Genomic DNA, 18,106 nt, shown 5'->3' with positions numbered 1-18,106 from the left:
TTGGAAAGGAATGGGAACATAAAAATTGGAATGAGGATACATGGATTGATAATAAAAATGGTGGGAACATTGAAACACTAGATTCTGCTGAGTATTTGCCAGATAAACCTGTAATGGTCTTTCCTAAGGAATCATTTACTTAATCTCCAATCTGTTCTACAGAATCAGCCATTCAAAATCCACAGTAGAGATTAACAATAATGTGCCTGATAAATCTTTAACAATCACATCTGAGGAAACAGCCCTCATACCTCATTATGAAGAGAATAATCCTGTTTCACCAGGTGAAACTGCAATACAATGCCCTCAGGCAGATGGCTTGCAAGACACTTCTAATTTTTCTCATGACCCACTCCCACTACTCTTATTTTTCCAAACTTATAACTAGACTGAAATCTCAAGAGGCCTCATGTATGACCCATGAGCAATTACACTGCACTCTGAAAAAACTGCATTTCCCCCCCCCCCCCCCCCATTTATCAGGGGAATATGCATGGGAATGGATATTAAGGGTGTGGGATAATGGTGGAAGTAACCTAAAGTTGAATCAGGTTGAATTTATTGATATGGGTCTGCTAAGCAGAGATTCTGGATTCAACATTGAAGCTTGAGGGGTTAGAATGGGTACAAACAGTTTGTTCAGGTGGTTAGCAAAAGGTAGTCTACAATGAATGCTTTAAGTCAAAATGCCAGAATTTCCCCGGCATAATGTAGATGAGGGAATCCAAAGGCTTAGAAAGATTGGAATGTTAGAGTAGTTTAACATGTAAGACCTGTTTACTGGCCACAGAAATGTCCAGAGAACACACCTTTCACCAGGACTATGAGAAATAAATTTGTGAGAGTAACTCCATCATCCCTGAAGAGCTCTGTGGTTGTTCTTCTCTGTAGGTCAGATATTATTAGATATTATTATTACTGCTATCACTGAACTTTGATGCTTAAACACAATGGGGATGACCAGATGCTAGACTGACAGAAGCAAAGTGGCAGCACTTAATCAATAAAGACAAGGTGAGCATAACGACCATAATGGACAGCAGATTCAAAGCAGTAATCAAAATAGTCTTACACAGACCTATGGCACTGGGCAGTAGATCATGGGGTACCTAGAATAAAATAGATGGACAGGTTACTAAATTCTTATGTGATCTGTATAAGTAGGAGCATTCTAGTTCAAATGAACAAAAGTCTAATTTGAATTACAAAAACAGAGTCATAGCCCCTTAATCATTTCTGAGTTTTGAAAGCGTTTACAGACCCAGAGCCCCGTGAATGAAGGGGTGACTGGGTCTCCTTGGAGAACGACTCTGCTAGACTGTCAAAAATTTATACTGTTAATATTCCTACCAGTCTTCCTCAAGAAGACCTACAGCCTTTAACCAAGGTAACTATGCAATGGAGAAAAGGAAATGATCAGACATTTTGGGAAGTTTTAGACATGAGCTCTGAAGTAAAATTAATTCCAGGAGACCCAAAATGTCACTGTGGTCTACTAGAAAAGAAGGGGCTTATGGTCATCAGGTGATCAATGGAGTTTTAGCTCAGGTTTGTCTCACAGGGGGTGAATTGGGTTCCTAGGCCAATTTTGTGGTTATTTCCCTATTTCCAGAATGCATAATTGGAATAGCCATACTAAGCAACTTGCAGAACCCCTACATTGGTTCCCTAACTTACAGAATGAGGTCTATTATGGTAGGAAAGGCCAAGTGGAAGCCACTAAGACTGCCTTAGCCTAGCAAAATTGTAAATCAAAAGCAATACCACATTCCTGCAGGGACTGCAGAGACAGTGCCACTATCAAGGACTAGAAGGATGTGATTCCCACCATGTCCCTATTCAACTCTCCTGTTTGGTGTTTGAAGAAAACAGATGGATATGGGAGCATGACAGTGGATTATCATAAACTTATAACACCAGTTGCAGGGCTGTTGGAGCAGTTGTTCCAGATGTGGTATCATTGCTTGAGCAACAGCTATCTCCTGGTAGCTGATATGCACTATTGATCTGGCATATGATTTTTTTCCCTCAGTTTCTGTTAGTAAATACAACCAGAGCAGTTTTCTTTCAGCTGGAAAGGCCTGCAAAATACCTTTACTCTCCCACCTCAGGGGTGTATCACCTCTCCAGCCCTATATCATAATCTAGTCTTCAGGGACCTTGATCATCTCTCCCTTCCACAAGACATCACATTGGTCCATTATATTGAATATATCATGTTGATAGGGCCTAGTGAACAAGAAGTAGCAACTACTCTAGACTCATTGCCAGACAAACCTGTAATGGTAAGGCATTTGCATGTCAGAGGATGGGAGGTAAATCCAACAAAAATACAAATCCTTCCACTTCAGTGAAATTTCTAGGTGTTCAGTGGTGTGTGGCATGTCTAGGCATCTCTTCTAAGATAAAGGATAAGCTGTTGTATCTGGCCCATCCAATAACCAAAAAGGAGGTACAGTGTTTAGTTGACCTCTTTGTATTTTGGAGAAAACATATTCCTCATTTGGGTGTGCTACATAGCCCATTTACCTAGTGACCCAAAATGTTGCTAGTTTTGAGTAGGGATCAGTACATGAGGAGGCCGTGGAACAGGTCCAGGCTGCTATGCAAGCTACTCTGCCACTTCTGCCATATGATCCAGCATATCCAATGATGCTGGAAGTGTCACTGGCAAATAGAGATGCTGTTTGGAATTTTTGGCAGGCCACTCTAGGAAAGAAACAGTGCAGACTCAAAATTTTGGAACAAAGCCCTGCCATTCTTTGCAGAAAAATTGCTTTCCTTTTGAAAACAGCTTTTGGCCTACTACTGGGCCTTAGTAGAGACTGAACACTTAAGAAATGGCCACCAAGTTACCATGAGACCTGAGTTACTCATCATGAACTGGGTGTGGTCTGACCCACCAAGCCATAATATTGGGCATACACAGCAGCAATCTATCATGAAGTGGAAGTGGTTTGTACAAGAAAGCACTTGAGAAATCCCTAAAGACACAAATAAGTTATATGAGGATGTTGCCCAAATGCCCATGTTCCCCCCTCCTGCCATATTGCCTTCTTTTTCTCAGACCACACCTATGGCTTTTTGGGGAGTTCCTTATGATCAGGAGATTGATGAAGAGAACTCAGGCCTGATTTACAGATGGTTCTGCATAATATAGCAGTAACACTCCAAATTGTATAGCTATAGCACTACAAACCCTTTTTTGGGACATCTCTGAAGGGCAGTGGTGAAGGGAAATCCTCCCAGTGAGCAAAATTTCAAGCAGTGTACCTGGGTGTTCATTTTGCTTGGAAGGAGAAATGGCTGGAAGTTCATGAATATTCTGATTCATGGGCTGTTGCCAATGGTTTGATTGAATGGTCAGGGACTTGGAAGAAACATGGTTAGAACATTGGTGACAAACAGATCTTAGGGAGAAGTGTGTGGATAGATCCTTCAGAGTGGGTAAAATACATGAGAATATTTGTGTTCCACATGAATGTTCATCAGAGAGTAATTTCAGCAGAGGTAGATTTTAATAATCAAGTGGCTAGGACGTCCCATTCTGTGGATACCAGTCAACTTCTTTCCCTAGCCACTCTTGTCATGGCCCAATGGGGTCATGAAAAAGTGTCCATGGTGGTAGGAAGGGAGGTCATACATGGGCTTAGAAACATGAACTTCTACTCACCAAGGCTGACCTGGCTACAGTCACTGCTGAGGGCTCAATCTGCAGCAGAAGAGACCAACACTCAGTCCCCAATATGGCACCATTCCCTGACGTGGTCAGCCTGCTACATGGTGTCAGCAGGTTTACACAGGGCCATTTCTAATATGGAATATGAAACATTTTATTGTAATTGGAACAGACACATACTTCAGATATTGTTTTGCCTTCTCTGCATGCAATGCTTCCCCCAAAACTACCAACTGTGGACTTATAGAATGTCTTATCCACTATCACGGTATACCATACATTATTGCTTCTGATCAAGAAACCCACTTTACAGCAAGTGAGTATGGGAATGGGCACATGCTTATGGAATTCATTGTCTTACCAGGTTCCCCATCATCCTGAAACAGCTTGTTTAATAGAATGATGGAATGACCTTTTGAATTATGGCATCAACTGGGTGGAAATACCTTGCATGACTGGGGAAAAGTTCTCCAGGAGGTTGTGTATGCTCTAAATCAGTGTTCACTCTATGGTGTTGTTTCTCACATAGCCAGGATTCATGGGTCCAGGAATCAAGGGATAGAAATTAGAATGGCACCACTCACTATTACCATTAGTGATGCACTAGGAAAACTTCTGCTTCTTGTCCCTGTAACGTTAAGCTCTGGGATGTCTTAAAGGAGGAGTGCAGCCACAAGAAGATAAAACAAAGATTCCATAAAAATGGAAGTTAAGACTTTCACCCAGCCACTTTGGGCTCCTTATGCCTTTGAAGCAATGGTCAAAGAAGAGAATTACTGCACTGGCTGAGGAAATAGGTACAGTAATCCAGGGGAAATAAGACTGCAGCTATACAATGGATGTAAAGAAGAGTTTTCCTGAAACACAGGAGATCTCCCAGGGTGTCTCTTAGTTCTACCACGCCCTGTGATTAAAGTCAATGCAAATCTGTTACAACCCCATCCAGGCAGTTCTACCAAAAGCCTAGAAAGTTCAGGAATGAAGGTTATGGTCACACCATCAGGCAAGAACACAGTTAGCCGAGGTGCTTGATGTGGGTAAAGGGAATAATAAATGGTTAACAGAAGAAGACAGTTATAAATATGCACTATGACCACAGAAATGAGGACTGTAATCATTATGAATATTTCTTCCTTGTTTATATGTTTGTATATACATAAAGCAAATATCTTTTTTTCCCTGTCTTATCCCTTTATCATATGATATAAGTTGTGGTTTTTTTAAAAGATTCATTTATTTATTTTTTATTTATTTCTCTCCCCTCCGGCCCCCCCCCCACACACACACACATTGTCTGCTCTCTGTGTCCATTCACTGTGTGTTCTTCTGTGACCACTTCTATCCTTATTAGCGGTACAGGGAATCTGTGTTTCTTTTGGTTGCATCATCTTGTGTCAGCTCTCCGTGTGTGCGGCGCCACTCCTAAGCAGGCTGCACTTTCTTTCGCGCTGGGCGGCTCTCCTTACGGGGTGCATTCCTTGCGCATGGGGCTCCCCTACGCAGGGGACGCTCCCCTACGCAGGGGACACCCCTGCGTGGCATGGCACTCTTTGCGCACATCAGCACTGCGCGTGGACCAGCTCCACATGGGTCAAGGAGGCCCGGGATTTAAACCACAGACCTCCCATGTGGTAGGCGGACACCCTATCCGTTGGGCCAAGTCTGCTTCCCATGATATAAGTTTTATCAACTTCATGCCATAGCATTTAAACTGTAGGATATCATGCTTAAGAGTGAATATTACTAGGTATTTGATTCTTTTAGTTGCTATTGTAAATGAGTTACCCAAGGCCTTGCACTCTGTACTGGTGAGAGTTAGTGCATTCTGATTGTATGGGGACAGTTGAGTAGGTAGGGGAAAATATGACTTTTATTGTTTTTAATTTCAAAATTAAATGTGATTTAAGGAGATGTGTATGGGCGCCATGTTGAAAACAGGTGGACCATTATGGTTGAGTTCATGTGTCAATTTGACCTGGTTATGGTATTCAGTTGTTTGGTCAAGTAAGTACTGGCCTGATTGTTACTGTAAGGCTATTTCATGGACTTAATAGTAAGTCGTTTGCATCTGTGGCTGATTACATCTACATTCAACTGAGGAGACTGCCTTTGACAATGAGAGAAGTCTCATCCAATCAGTTGAAAGCTTTAAAAGGAGAAGTGATGATTTCAGTAGTCAGAAGGGAAAATTACCATCTCTTCTTTAGCTAGCCACATTTTTCCTTGGGAATTCATCAGAAACCTTTATCAGAGTTCCAAGCTTGTAGCCCGCTCTATGGAATTTGGATTTGCCCATCCCCAGGGTCACATAAGCCAATTTCTATAAAATAATCTCATAATATTTATATTTTATATATAAATATATATATATTTGCATATACATGTCAGTTCTGGTTTCCCTAGAGAACCAAAGCATACTGGTACATTGTACCCATTTTACTAAAATGAAGAAACTGAGTTTCAAAAAAGCAGTGTGACTTCCCCCAAAACTTATTACAAATAATTTTTAACATGATTCAACAAATTATTATTTTACTTTTAATAAAGATTACTTTGATTTTTCACAATTGTAAAATAAATTGTAGAGCTTCTAAAATATTTAAGAACTATAAAGAAAATTTTTTAAATTGCCATAATCCTATCATTCAAAGGTACCAGTTAACAATATTATATGTGTATTTAATATGTATGTGGGTTTCACACTACCATAATAATTATATATCATTTCCTACCCTACTTTTTACTTTATAGAAGATCAGCATTTTTCTATGTTATTACAAATGCCTGGAAACTATTTTTAATGACTGCATAATATTACATCAAGTAGGTGCACTATAATTTGCTTAATCATTTCCCTGGTTTTGGACATTTAGATTGGTTCTAGCTCTGTCATTATCAACCACCTTGTAATGAACATCTTTCTATACAAAGATTTTTCTATAATATAGATCTTTTTGTTTGTTTGTTTAATTCTTAAAGTAGTAATGCCAGGAGTAGGACTCAGGTTTTAGATTCCTATGCCTGATCTCTTTCTACTAAATTTTCCAACTCAAAATACTAAACTATATGATCATTTATTTATAATGCCACTGTTAAGTTTTCATGTAAGTTTCAGGTTTTCTCAGTGATTCCTACCATTTGGTGGAAAAAGGAATACTTTGGAAATTTAATCTAAATGCAAACATGGCTTGCAGTACTAAGCACATATAGCATGATAATGGTCATGGGTAATTGCATAACAACATTAACAATAAAACTGATTAAAATGTACTATTCCAATTTATTTGTGACATTTGTTTTTATTTCCCAATATTAGCACAGAGTCTTTTCCTTGTTTGTCTCTAAAATTGCCTCCCTGAGTCTTCATTTCTATCTCTTTAGTTAGGAGCTGAATGACCAACTTGTTGTAGTTTGCCTAGGAAATCCCCAACTTTAAAACTAAACATTCCACAGGAAACCATAGTTCTGGGCAAATCAGAATGGTTGCTCACCCTATGAGTCAGGAGTGGGTAATGGAAACCGCATGGCTAAGGATCACAAAAATCTGGAACAGATTCCTGGCTCTGCCCCTCACTAAGTGTAAGACCTTTTTCTGAGCCTTGGTTTCCTCGCCTATAAAAGGTAGGTGATAATCTCTGATTTTCCTGCCTCCCAAAGCTATTTTGAGAATATTAAAAATGCAAAATCATTTTGTAAGAATAAAGTTTGGTGCAGATGTAAGTTGTTTCAGATTGTGGACAAAGAGATAAACAGCTAGGTTCAAATCTAATTTTTGCATACGGTTTTAGTATTTAGACAAATACTTCTCTGGCCCTTAGTTTCTTCAGGTGCAAATTGAGGGCACTGGGTTAGGTGATCACTAAGTCTCCTACCTTCTGCGGTGTTGCTTATAACAGCACCACATGCTACAAACTCTAAACCTCCTCACTCACGACCTGGCCTGCTTGCTGTGGGAGAATTCAAGCAGCAAATTAGCACAGTGCCAGCTATATTTGGGGCTAATAAGTAATAGTTAATATTGATGTTGTCCAAGGTCAGGAGCTGAATTCGGGTTCAACCCTCTGACTACAAAGTCAGCGCTTTATTTCCTGCACCAAGTTGTCATATTACAGCCCCTTTTCCTGGAGTAAAGTGTGACAGAAGTGAGGAAAGTGATGAGGCTGAGGGTTAATCCCATATGGACCCCAGTCTCTGTTCTGCACTTCCTTGTTGTATGGTTTTGGGAAAGTCACATATCCTACTTTTATTTGTATTTCTCCATCTGAAAGACCATTCCTCCTACCCTTCCATTCCTCCATGGATGTGTGAAAATTAAATGACTGTACAAATGTACAAATGGTGAGAATATTTGCAAACAATATGGGAGTAAAAGGATTACAGTGGCAGGTATGGTGATGATTTTATAAGTTTGATTTTGCAAAATTTTGATAAGTACAACCTTCTCATCTTTCTAATATATGATCTGAGGAACAGTTAGGGGACACAAAAAGAGTGCTTGATAGGGGCTTTGTCTAGAATGTTCTTCCACTAGATTCCAACATGCCAGCTTCAGAGTGAGGCTTCATCTGTCCACTTTATCTAAAATTGAACATATCACCCAATGAATACAAGTAATTTCCATCTCTTTTCTGGCCCTTTATCATTACCTAACACAATATATTTTTTAATTAGTTATCTTGTTTTCTATATTCCTTACCAGAATGTAAATTCCATGTGAGCAGGCAGTTTTATTTGTTTTGTTACTGCTCAATTTCCAAGTTCCTAGAACAGTGCCTGACATACATACAGTAAGCACTCAATAAATATTTAATGAATGAATGATCGAATCATTCTCTAAGACAAGTACTGTTATACATATTTTACAATTTAGGATGTTAAGGTTTAGAAAAGTTTAAACCAGTCATCACAGTTACAAAGTTTCATGACAGACCAGGTTCAAAATCAGATTGCTCCACTCCAGAATTTAAACTATTAACCACCACTATATTAGAATAGAAAAAAGGATTAAGATTGAAATTAGCAACTCTGTATTCAAATTCCAGCTCTGCCACATAGTAGCTTTCCTATACTTTAGGACAAGTTACTATATCATCCAGAGCCTCTGCATTCTCTCTTGCAAATGTGGAATGTGCTAGGTTACCTTCCCAAGGTTTCTGAGAGGATTGATGCACTTACCACAACGTCTGGAACCTGTTTGTGGCATGAAGGTATGCCTTCATCTTGAATTGAATTCACATAAAAGAAGCCTGTCACCCTAATACATCAGGCAATAGAAGGGCAGAATTCAAAGGGACCTCAGAAGTCACTACCTTCTGGCTCACTAATATGAAAATTTTCTTCTCCTCCCCTTCATTTCCTCCTTTTTACCACCACCCCTGACTAGGGTCATAGCATGGATTTTTTCTTTTCTTTCCTTCTATATGTCTTCCATTTGGGATCTGAGCTTAAAACAGTAATAATAAATATAATGTTTTATTTGCATGCCCCATATTTTTATTGGGCACACTAACACTGACATGATTCATTCTCCCTCCCCATACAGGAATCTCCTCTACTGTCTCTCCAGCAGGTAGTCATCCTCCTTCTACTAAAGTTGCTCCTGACTCACCATATGCTGAGAGCCCACCATAGCTGGACTGATTAGTAACATGAACTGTTTAACACTAGAGATGGTTAGAACTTGTCTCCCAGCATAAAGGTTTCAAGATTTATTTGAAAGGCAATGTAGCAGCAGTGAGGAAACTGATCAGTCTTTGGGTCAGTCCCATGTGAGTATGTTCTGCACTTACTTGCTATATGATCTTGGGAAAACCACATGTCATCTTCTGGTTTCTATTTTACCTTTGATAGAGTCTGCATAATAATAACTATTTTATATAGAGTCAGTGTATCTTTAAAAAAAGAAACTTGATTAAGATCACTGGGGGAAGTAGACAAAAGTACATCTGCTATTGTGAAAACAGGAGAGGATGGCCTGCATCTTCCCTGGATTTCCTTTCTGCACTGCATAAGAACTCTCCATGTGAAAACTACCTACTGTGAGCAACCTCTTTGTTCTCTGTATAAAGAAATGTGGTGCAGAGTAGTTAAATGACTTGCCCATGGGTCATTCTATGAATTAGTGGAAGAGTTGGGGTCAGAATGTAGACTCAAGTTCATTTATTCCCACCCACTATCCTATTTCTTGTTCCACATTTCTCTTTCTCTGGCCACATATCCATTCTGGACTACTTTTTAGAGCTCTTTCCTTTGCTCCACCTATGGCTGAAAAGTTCCTGCCCATGTTTCCTTACATCCCTACCCCTAAATCTCATTCAATCTTTGGGAAGCCTGATATCTTGCTGGGCTTTTTGAAATTCTTCAAAATATTCTTATATTTGGGGGGCCATTTTTTGGGGGGTAAGCAATGTTTCTCTTTTTGAAAACTTTAATTTTTAGATAATTATAGCTTCACACAACTGCAAAATTAATATAGAGTTTTCCCCAAAAGCTGTATCCTTCAATACTATAGCATAATATCAAAACCAGGAAATTGACATTGGTACATGTGTATGTAGAGTTAGTTCTATGGCATTTTATAACATGTAAATACCACAAAAATCAATATTAGAAATATTCCAACACCAAAATGATCTTCCCTTACAGTCATACCAACTTCCCTTTTCCTCACCATCCTATTATTAATACATTTTATTTACATAACTTATCATAGTCTATGGTACTGATAGTTTATAACTTTAAGTGTAGAAACCTTACTTCCTTTTAAGTTCCTTTACCTTTCCTTTATTTAATATGGTTGTCTTAAATATTTCCACTACATACATTGAGAACCACATCAAACAATGTCACAATTTTTGCTTCAACAATAAAACATAATTTAGAAAACACAAGAGAAAGTCTATTTTGAGTACATATAGTTTTACTCTTTCCTTTGTTACTTTTCCCTTTATGATATTCCAAGATTTCTGCTTTTTTCCCTTCTGTTTCAAGAATTTCCTTTAGCCATTCTTTTAGGGTAGGTCCACTGGTGACAAATTCTCTTATTTTTCCTTCATCTACTATGTCTTAATTTCATTTTCATTCCTGAAGGACATTTTTGCCAGATATAGGATTCTGGGTTAATAGCATTTTACAAACATTGTGTCACTTTCCCTTTGCCTCCATGGTTTCTGATGTTTGAAATTTGATGCATCATTTGAATTACCTTTCTCTATAGGTGAGGTATTATTTCACTGCTTTTAATATTCTTTGTTATTAGTTTTTAGTTGATTATGATGTATTGTAGCATGGATTTGCCTGGAATTATCCTTTTTTGGGGGGTTCACTCAGCTTCTCACATCTGTATGTTTATATATTTTGCCAAATTTGGGAAACTTTCAGTCATTTTCACTTTCTCAGTCCCACCCTCTTATTCCACTCTTTCTGGAACTTCCAATAACAAAAATTTGTTTTATATATATAGTTATATAACTTATATTATATAACTTATAACTATATATATAAGTTAAATATATAACTTACATATACCTTCTATTAGTAACTTTGTTATAGTATAATAAGTCCCTGAGACTATTCATTTTCTGTTTATTTTCTTCTCTGTTCTTCATACTGGGTCACTTCTATTGTTCCATCATCTTCAAGTTCACTGGTTCTTTCTTCTGCTTCTTGTGCGCTGATATGAGCCCACCCACTAAGTTTTTTGTTTCAGTAAGTTTACTGTTCAATTTTTAAATAGGGGCTTTGTCTAGAATGTGTTTTTTAATATCTTCTTTGTTTTCCTAAGGCTTTCTTTTTTTTTTTTTCCATTTATTTCAAGTGTGTTCAGAATTGCTCTCTGAAACATTTCTACAATGACTGCTTTAAAATATTTCTCAGATAATTCCAAGATCTATGTCATCTCAACATTGTGTCTGTTGAATGTCTTTCTTATTCAGGTTGAGATTCCCCTAGCTTTTGGTATGATGGGTGAGTTTCAACTGTACCATGGATATTATGCATATTACATTAAAAAACTAAAACTTAATTAAAACTCCTGTTTTAGCAGTCCTCTTCTGACATTGCACAAGGGGGAAAAGGAGTTTCACCTAGCTGCTACCAGGTGGGGACAGAAATCCAAGTTCCTACTTGGCCTCCATTGAGACCAAAGTGGGGGATTCTCATTACTGCTGTGCTGGATGGGTACTGAAGTTGAGATTTTCCATTATGGCTCCACAGATACATACTGCCTGGGAAAGGGACAGGCACCGTGTTAGTGTTCCCCTGTGACCTTTACTGGCACCACATGGGTACAGGAGGGGTCTTGATACACCTGAGTGGTGATGAAAGTCCAGGCTTCCACCAGGTCTCTACTCTAAGGAGGAGAAGGAAGGTGCCTCTTTGTCTATAGTGGGTGGTGAAAGTTCAGACTCCCCATGTGGTCTCACACCAAGAAAGGTTGGCTGGGTGGTTTCATTACTACCTGGCAGAAATGAAAGTTCCAGCTCTCTCCTGTTTTCTCTGGCACCATCTAGTTGGGGTTTTGAGCCAAGGGAGTATAAGTGTCAGTCCCCACTAGCAATTTCTGATGAGGGTAGAGGCAAGACTGCAATTTTTTCCCATGGTATTATGGATTTAATCATGCCCCCCACAGACATGTTAAAGCCCTAATCAAGGTCCTGTGGATTGAACCCATTTGTAAATAGGAACTCTTTGAAGATGTTATTAATTAAAATAAGATTAAACTGGATCCGAGGACCTTAATCTAATATGACTGGAGTTCTTATAAGCAGAGGAAATTTGGACATAGTAGTAATCAAAGAAAAAGAAAGAAACAAAGGGTCATGGAATTTGTTGAATTAATAAAACACTTGAGACTTTAAAAGGTAATAATCCTTAAAAGGTGTAATGTAAAGAGAATTAGAGTGAACTAAGGCAGAAAACATCTGAATCTTTCAGCTTTTCTTTTTGCTGCTAAGTATTCTGTCTTTATCTACTCAAGGCAGAACAGCATTGATAGGCCATCATTTGCATAAAGCTTTTCGATTGCTTCTTTTGTTCATTTGCTTTCTACAACTAATTATCAGACCTATGCTAAGGCCTGAAGGCATCTTTTCCTAGGATAAGTTACAGCCCCCAATAAGAGAAGGGACGAATGTTTATTTTACCTTGAAAAGGTGAAAAAAAAAAATTTTCCCAACTTGGTATCTATAATCTAGGCAATTTAGGATTTTAATTTTGTAGTAAGGTATATCAAAGGAGGAAAAGCCCTGGACAAGATAAGTATTAGAAACTTCTTTTGTTATGTTGGTTGCACTAGTATAGGGAAAGCTGGATTTAGGGAGACATTAGAGAAGGTATTCTAATAATGAGATGAATGAGGTATTTGTCAGGTTTTATTCAGGTCATTGTCTAGAACTCTAAACTGTGATGAATTCCTTGGGGTTAGTAAAACCTAATATTCTGAAAGCCAACCAGTTTCAACCACTTCTTTGTGTAACCATGTGAACATTTAGGATAATGGCTGCTGGTGGATAAGTTTTGGTAAAGATAATCAACCCAGAGAAGGAAAGAAAGTCCTAGTCAGAAAGCTCCAAAGGGACAGAAAGTATCCTCAGAACAATGAGTGGCAAGGAGAGTAACCATTCTGACCTGTAAAGATTTGTATACTAAAATGAAAGCCCCCTTTTAGAACGGATATTTTCTGTCCTACTCATATTGTATCCCCAAGTCTAGAATGGTACATGGCACATATAAGGTGCTTATTTTGATAAGTAAACAAATATTTAAATGTTTAGCTTGAGAAAAGGAGACTATGAAGGGTAGCTTCATTATCCAATATCTGGGTATGGAAAAGTAAAAATAAGAGAGAATAGATGTATAAACAACTCAATTTGCTATGTGCTTTGGTCCTAAGTAAGTGGCTTGATAAAATCCAACAAAGTCAGTTCTGAAACTTCAGACATTTTCAAGCCATTAGAGAAGCTCAGTGGCTGGGTAAAGGTCACTGCTGAGAACCTGACCACATGGGATGATAATAGTACTAACTTAATTCTAAAACATTATAATACAAATGCAAGGACTGTTTTGTTAAGAGTCCTGACAGACAGGACCCAAATGATAGTCCATGTGAAAAAAAAGAACAAAGCAAAATAAAATAATTAAAGTTTATGGATTTTCAAAAGCAGAGAGAGAGAGAGAGAGAAAGAGAGAGAGAGAGATGGCTGTAATCAAACACTTGAGTAAAGGGGATGGTGTGTAAGATCCAAACATAGTACCTGGGAAAAGTAGTACAATGCTACTTTGAAAGCCCTCATGAGCAGATCAACAGAGATATCCTTTTGCTAAAAAGATTTTAGGTATACATCTACATTAATGCCTACTAACAGAGTAATGGGTCCTATAATTGTCAACATGGGCTGAGTTCAGAGACTCAAAGCTAAGACCTACTCCTTGACCAGAACCCATTTTAAAAAGGAGACAGTAAAAACGAACAGCACTATAGTTGAACCAGATGCAGCAAAACAAGAAACAGGCCCAGTGAATTATTTTTACCTTTTAATAAACATTTCTGTTATCATCATTAAATGCCTACTCTTTTACAAACCTAAGCTTCTCACCCCAGCACTTATTGCCAAGTATCATTTGTAGATAAAAACACGATTCAATATTTATGGATTGCTAGTTTTCTATAAATCTATAGCCATTTATACAGATTATCAATTAGTGAGAGATGATGTTATCATTAAAATTTGAACAGTAATCAAAGCTAGAATAATATTAACAATTCCTTACATTTGTATAGTATTTTACATAATATTATTAATAATAGATGGTATTTATTGAGCACTTAGCAAATGCAGGGCACTTTACACATAAATTCTCATAATCAATTCAATTCAGCTCAACAAGTATTCACTTAACACCTACTGTGTGATAGATGAATAATACATGGTTTCTGTCTTCAAAAGTTAATTTTAGTGCATTCAATCAATATTTCTTAAATGAATACATGAAGGGCTGGATGAACAAATGAACTGGTTGAAAAGGCAGTGTGGGATAACATAAATAACACAAACTCCTCCTCTTACTCTCTGTGATCTTGAGCAAGTAACAACCTCACGTAGCCTCAATTTTTTCATCTGTAATATAGGTATATTTAAAATCTCCCTTGCAAAATTGTTGCAATAATTAGCAACAGCAAGTATCTGGCATAAAATAAGCTCTCAGTAAGTAAGAGTAATTATTATCATTAATATCATTATTATTATTATTCAGTCACATCTAACTCCCATCTCATGACAGCAATGGAACGAATAGAACTTTCACATTCACAGACATACCCACCCACACACACACACATTAAAATAAAAACCACCACAAAATCTATACAAAAATTCAGCAAAACCAGCAAAGCTAGGGCAATCTATTAAATTGTAGTTCCCAATGTCTCTGTTCTAGGTTATTTTATATTCAAAGACTATGATAACAGGCAAACAGGACAAGAAGTTTACTAATAACAAATATTACCTTCTCTTGTAATAGAATGTTGGTCACTCCAACAATGGGACCATGCTCCTTATCCCAACACTCTCTAAGAATAGTACAATGTCCATCAAGAAACCCATTTTATTCCAGTCACTGCCAATGAACCTGAGCCCTAGCTGAACAGCAGATGAACTTGAGCCCTGGCTCAAATTCTCTAGCCAGAAAGGATTTGATTCCATGGGTCACTTACCATTTGGGTCTGCTGGTAGATTTCACCATAGGGGCCATCCCATCTCTATAAAGACTTTTGGTCTTGCTGAAATTAACAATGTTGAAAATGACTCTCTGCAAAAGAAAAGGGAGAAATTAATAACAAGGTTATGCTATGTAAGTTGTCATTTACTGATTAAACAAGAAACAATAAGCAGAGATTTTAGGAAACCATATGGACTAGAAGCCAACAGTACAGAGGAGATATATGTCACCCATGGGAATATAATGTGTTTGTGCCAGTTTTGAATAGTGATTCAGAGCACAGACTACAGAACCTGGGAGCCTAAATTTGAATCCCATCTCTACCATTCTCAAGCTATATGACCTTGCTAAACTACTAAATATCTTTGTGCCTCAGTTTCTTCATTGGAAAAATAGGGTTCTAATGGAAACTAAATCAGTGTATACATATCTATATCTATATATAGCAATATAAAACTGTATATATATATATACATAAACACACATATGCAGTGCTTAAACAGTACTTTGTATGTAGTGAATGCTATATAAGCTTTAGCTACTATTATTGTGTTCTCTCTTTCTAGGCTGACCTAGAATTTGCATGGACATGAATAATATTACCATTAAGATACAATAATATAAATGAAGTTCAGCAAACTAAAGATAATAACTGAGCACAAAACTGAAATTTTAAAATTCTCCAATGGCTTGGTACCAATATTATTATGCATCATACACCCCTTTGCTATGCCTCTGCCAGGGGCCCAGAGTGATGGAGCCTTACTATAAACTCAGCATTAACATATAGCAGAACAGATGCTTGAGTAAGTCCCTTCCCCTTTCTGGGTCTCAATTTTCTCACCTTTAAAATAGGGAAGGCAGATGTTCTAGATATTCTAAATCCCTTCCAGCAAGATAGTGTAGTTAAGAGAATCACATCCTTATTTTAGCAAACTACTTTGTCATAAGTGAGGAGGAGAGACTGGGAAAGAGAAGAGAACTGGGATTAAAATGCACCCAATGTCTACTGAAATAGTCCACAGGGGGAAAAAAAATAAAAGGAAGTTATGAGGAGGACAATCAGAATAATTGAAGAAAGGAGAATGCTTTCAACAGGTTATCATAGACTAAATTTTGTATCCAGAAGCAGCAAGAAAGGGAAATATCAGAACCTATTTATTATTTCATTGAAGAAATATTAATTGTATAGAGCATTTTATAGCATCAAGTTCTGGAGATTTTATATACTTTTAAAAAAAAATTTCTACTAGAACTCTAATAAGTAAATATTAACATCTCCATTTTATGGATGTGGAAACTGAGGCTCAAAGAGTTAATTAATTTGGCCAAAGTCATGCAATTAATAGATAATAGAACTGACATTTGAATCTAAGGAATAAAAAGACAGTAAGAGTCCCATGATCTCTGCTCTTGAAATGCTCACTAAAGTTCCAAATATAATTCTAACCAAGGCTGTTTTCCAAAGTAAGGGAAAAATAAAATAAAACAAAAATATATGGCAATTTTCAAAGCTTTTAAAATGTTGTTTTGTTATAAAGAGAAAATCAAAGTTATTTCCCCTGACCCCATATTTGGGACCATCATAAAAATGCTTTGTTTCATGAAATATGCTCTTAGGAATAACTACGTATGTTTTCTTTCTCTTAAGAAGACCCAGCAATTGACCCCATCTCCAGGGCATTTCAGTTTCAGACTTTGCTTCTGTCATTCAATTAAGCCATCACAAATGTCCAAGGCTCTTCCATTATTAATAACATGGACCCTCCTGTTGTCAGTTCAATTACTTCTCTCAGAGTTTTGGCTACTGTCTGATTTAAGAAAATCAATATCAAGGGGATGTATGGCCTTTGAACCTCACAGAACTTTAATTCCCCTCTTTCTTTTTCTGAGATTCCAAAAATAAAATCCATTTCCAGTAGATACGGAAGCCATACTGTACTTTCAGGATCTAGGTTATTACTAAATTCAGGGGAAAAGTTAATTCAGAAATTATGTGCATAAAAGAAGCCAGAATATTAAAAAAGAGAAAAATGAGACAAACTGGAATGTTTATTGCTCATTAAGATCCTACTATGTGCTATGAAAATTTCCTGGGTGTTTTAAATATGCATATTAATTCTGTTCAGAAACAAACGTTAATAGTATTAGTCCAGTTTCAGACACAAGGAAGGCTAAATGGCTTACCAGCTCCCCCCACCTCCCCTTCTAAAAAAATTCAGAACTATCAGTGGTAGAGCCAGAATTTAAATGTTTGGTGGTCTGACCATAAAAATCATACATTCTTTGTTACAAAACATGCAAATGTAACATTATCTCTTATCATTTACTATTCACCACCAATGCATTTTGAAGGGGGGTGGGGGGCACGTTCAGCTTAATAGGGGAGACAAAGTACAATGGTGAGAATCAAAAATATTTAGAAGTAAGCAATCAGTGCAGGAAATCTTAACTTTCCTGTTTTATGCTTGATCATCAATTATTTACTAAAAGAAATGGCATCCATAAGGTAATGGTAAAAAATAATAATTATTAAAACAGTCATAACTATAATAATAGCTAAAAAGTTCTGAGCACATACTATGTACCAAATTCTGAGTTAAATACTTCACTCATATTATTGTGTGCTTTATAAATTAGAATAATCTGGATAGCTTTTTAAAACTACTGATGCTTGGGTTCCACTCTCAGAGACTGATACGTGATACA

The 18,106-nt window shown here is 37.3% G+C and overlaps 1 protein-coding gene across 1 annotated transcript in view; it reads right to left on the bottom strand.

Moving 5' to 3' along the window:
• The window catches only part of AGBL4 (AGBL carboxypeptidase 4), a 1,887,457-nt gene that overhangs the window by 909,404 nt on the left and 959,947 nt on the right, over positions 1 to 18,106 (bottom strand). Inside the window, exon 4 of the mRNA XM_058303613.2 lies at positions 15,393 to 15,487. Within this exon, the coding sequence (XP_058159596.1) occupies positions 15,393 to 15,487 (95 nt within the window). The remainder of the gene's footprint in view (positions 1 to 15,392; positions 15,488 to 18,106) is intronic.

Source organism: Dasypus novemcinctus, chromosome 9 (genome assembly GCF_030445035.2).
Source record: "Dasypus novemcinctus isolate mDasNov1 chromosome 9, mDasNov1.1.hap2, whole genome shotgun sequence".
Taxonomy (NCBI): Eukaryota; Metazoa; Chordata; class Mammalia; order Cingulata; family Dasypodidae; genus Dasypus; species Dasypus novemcinctus.
Note: the sequence above shows the minus strand (reverse complement) of the source record. Positions and strands in the feature narration are given on the sequence as shown.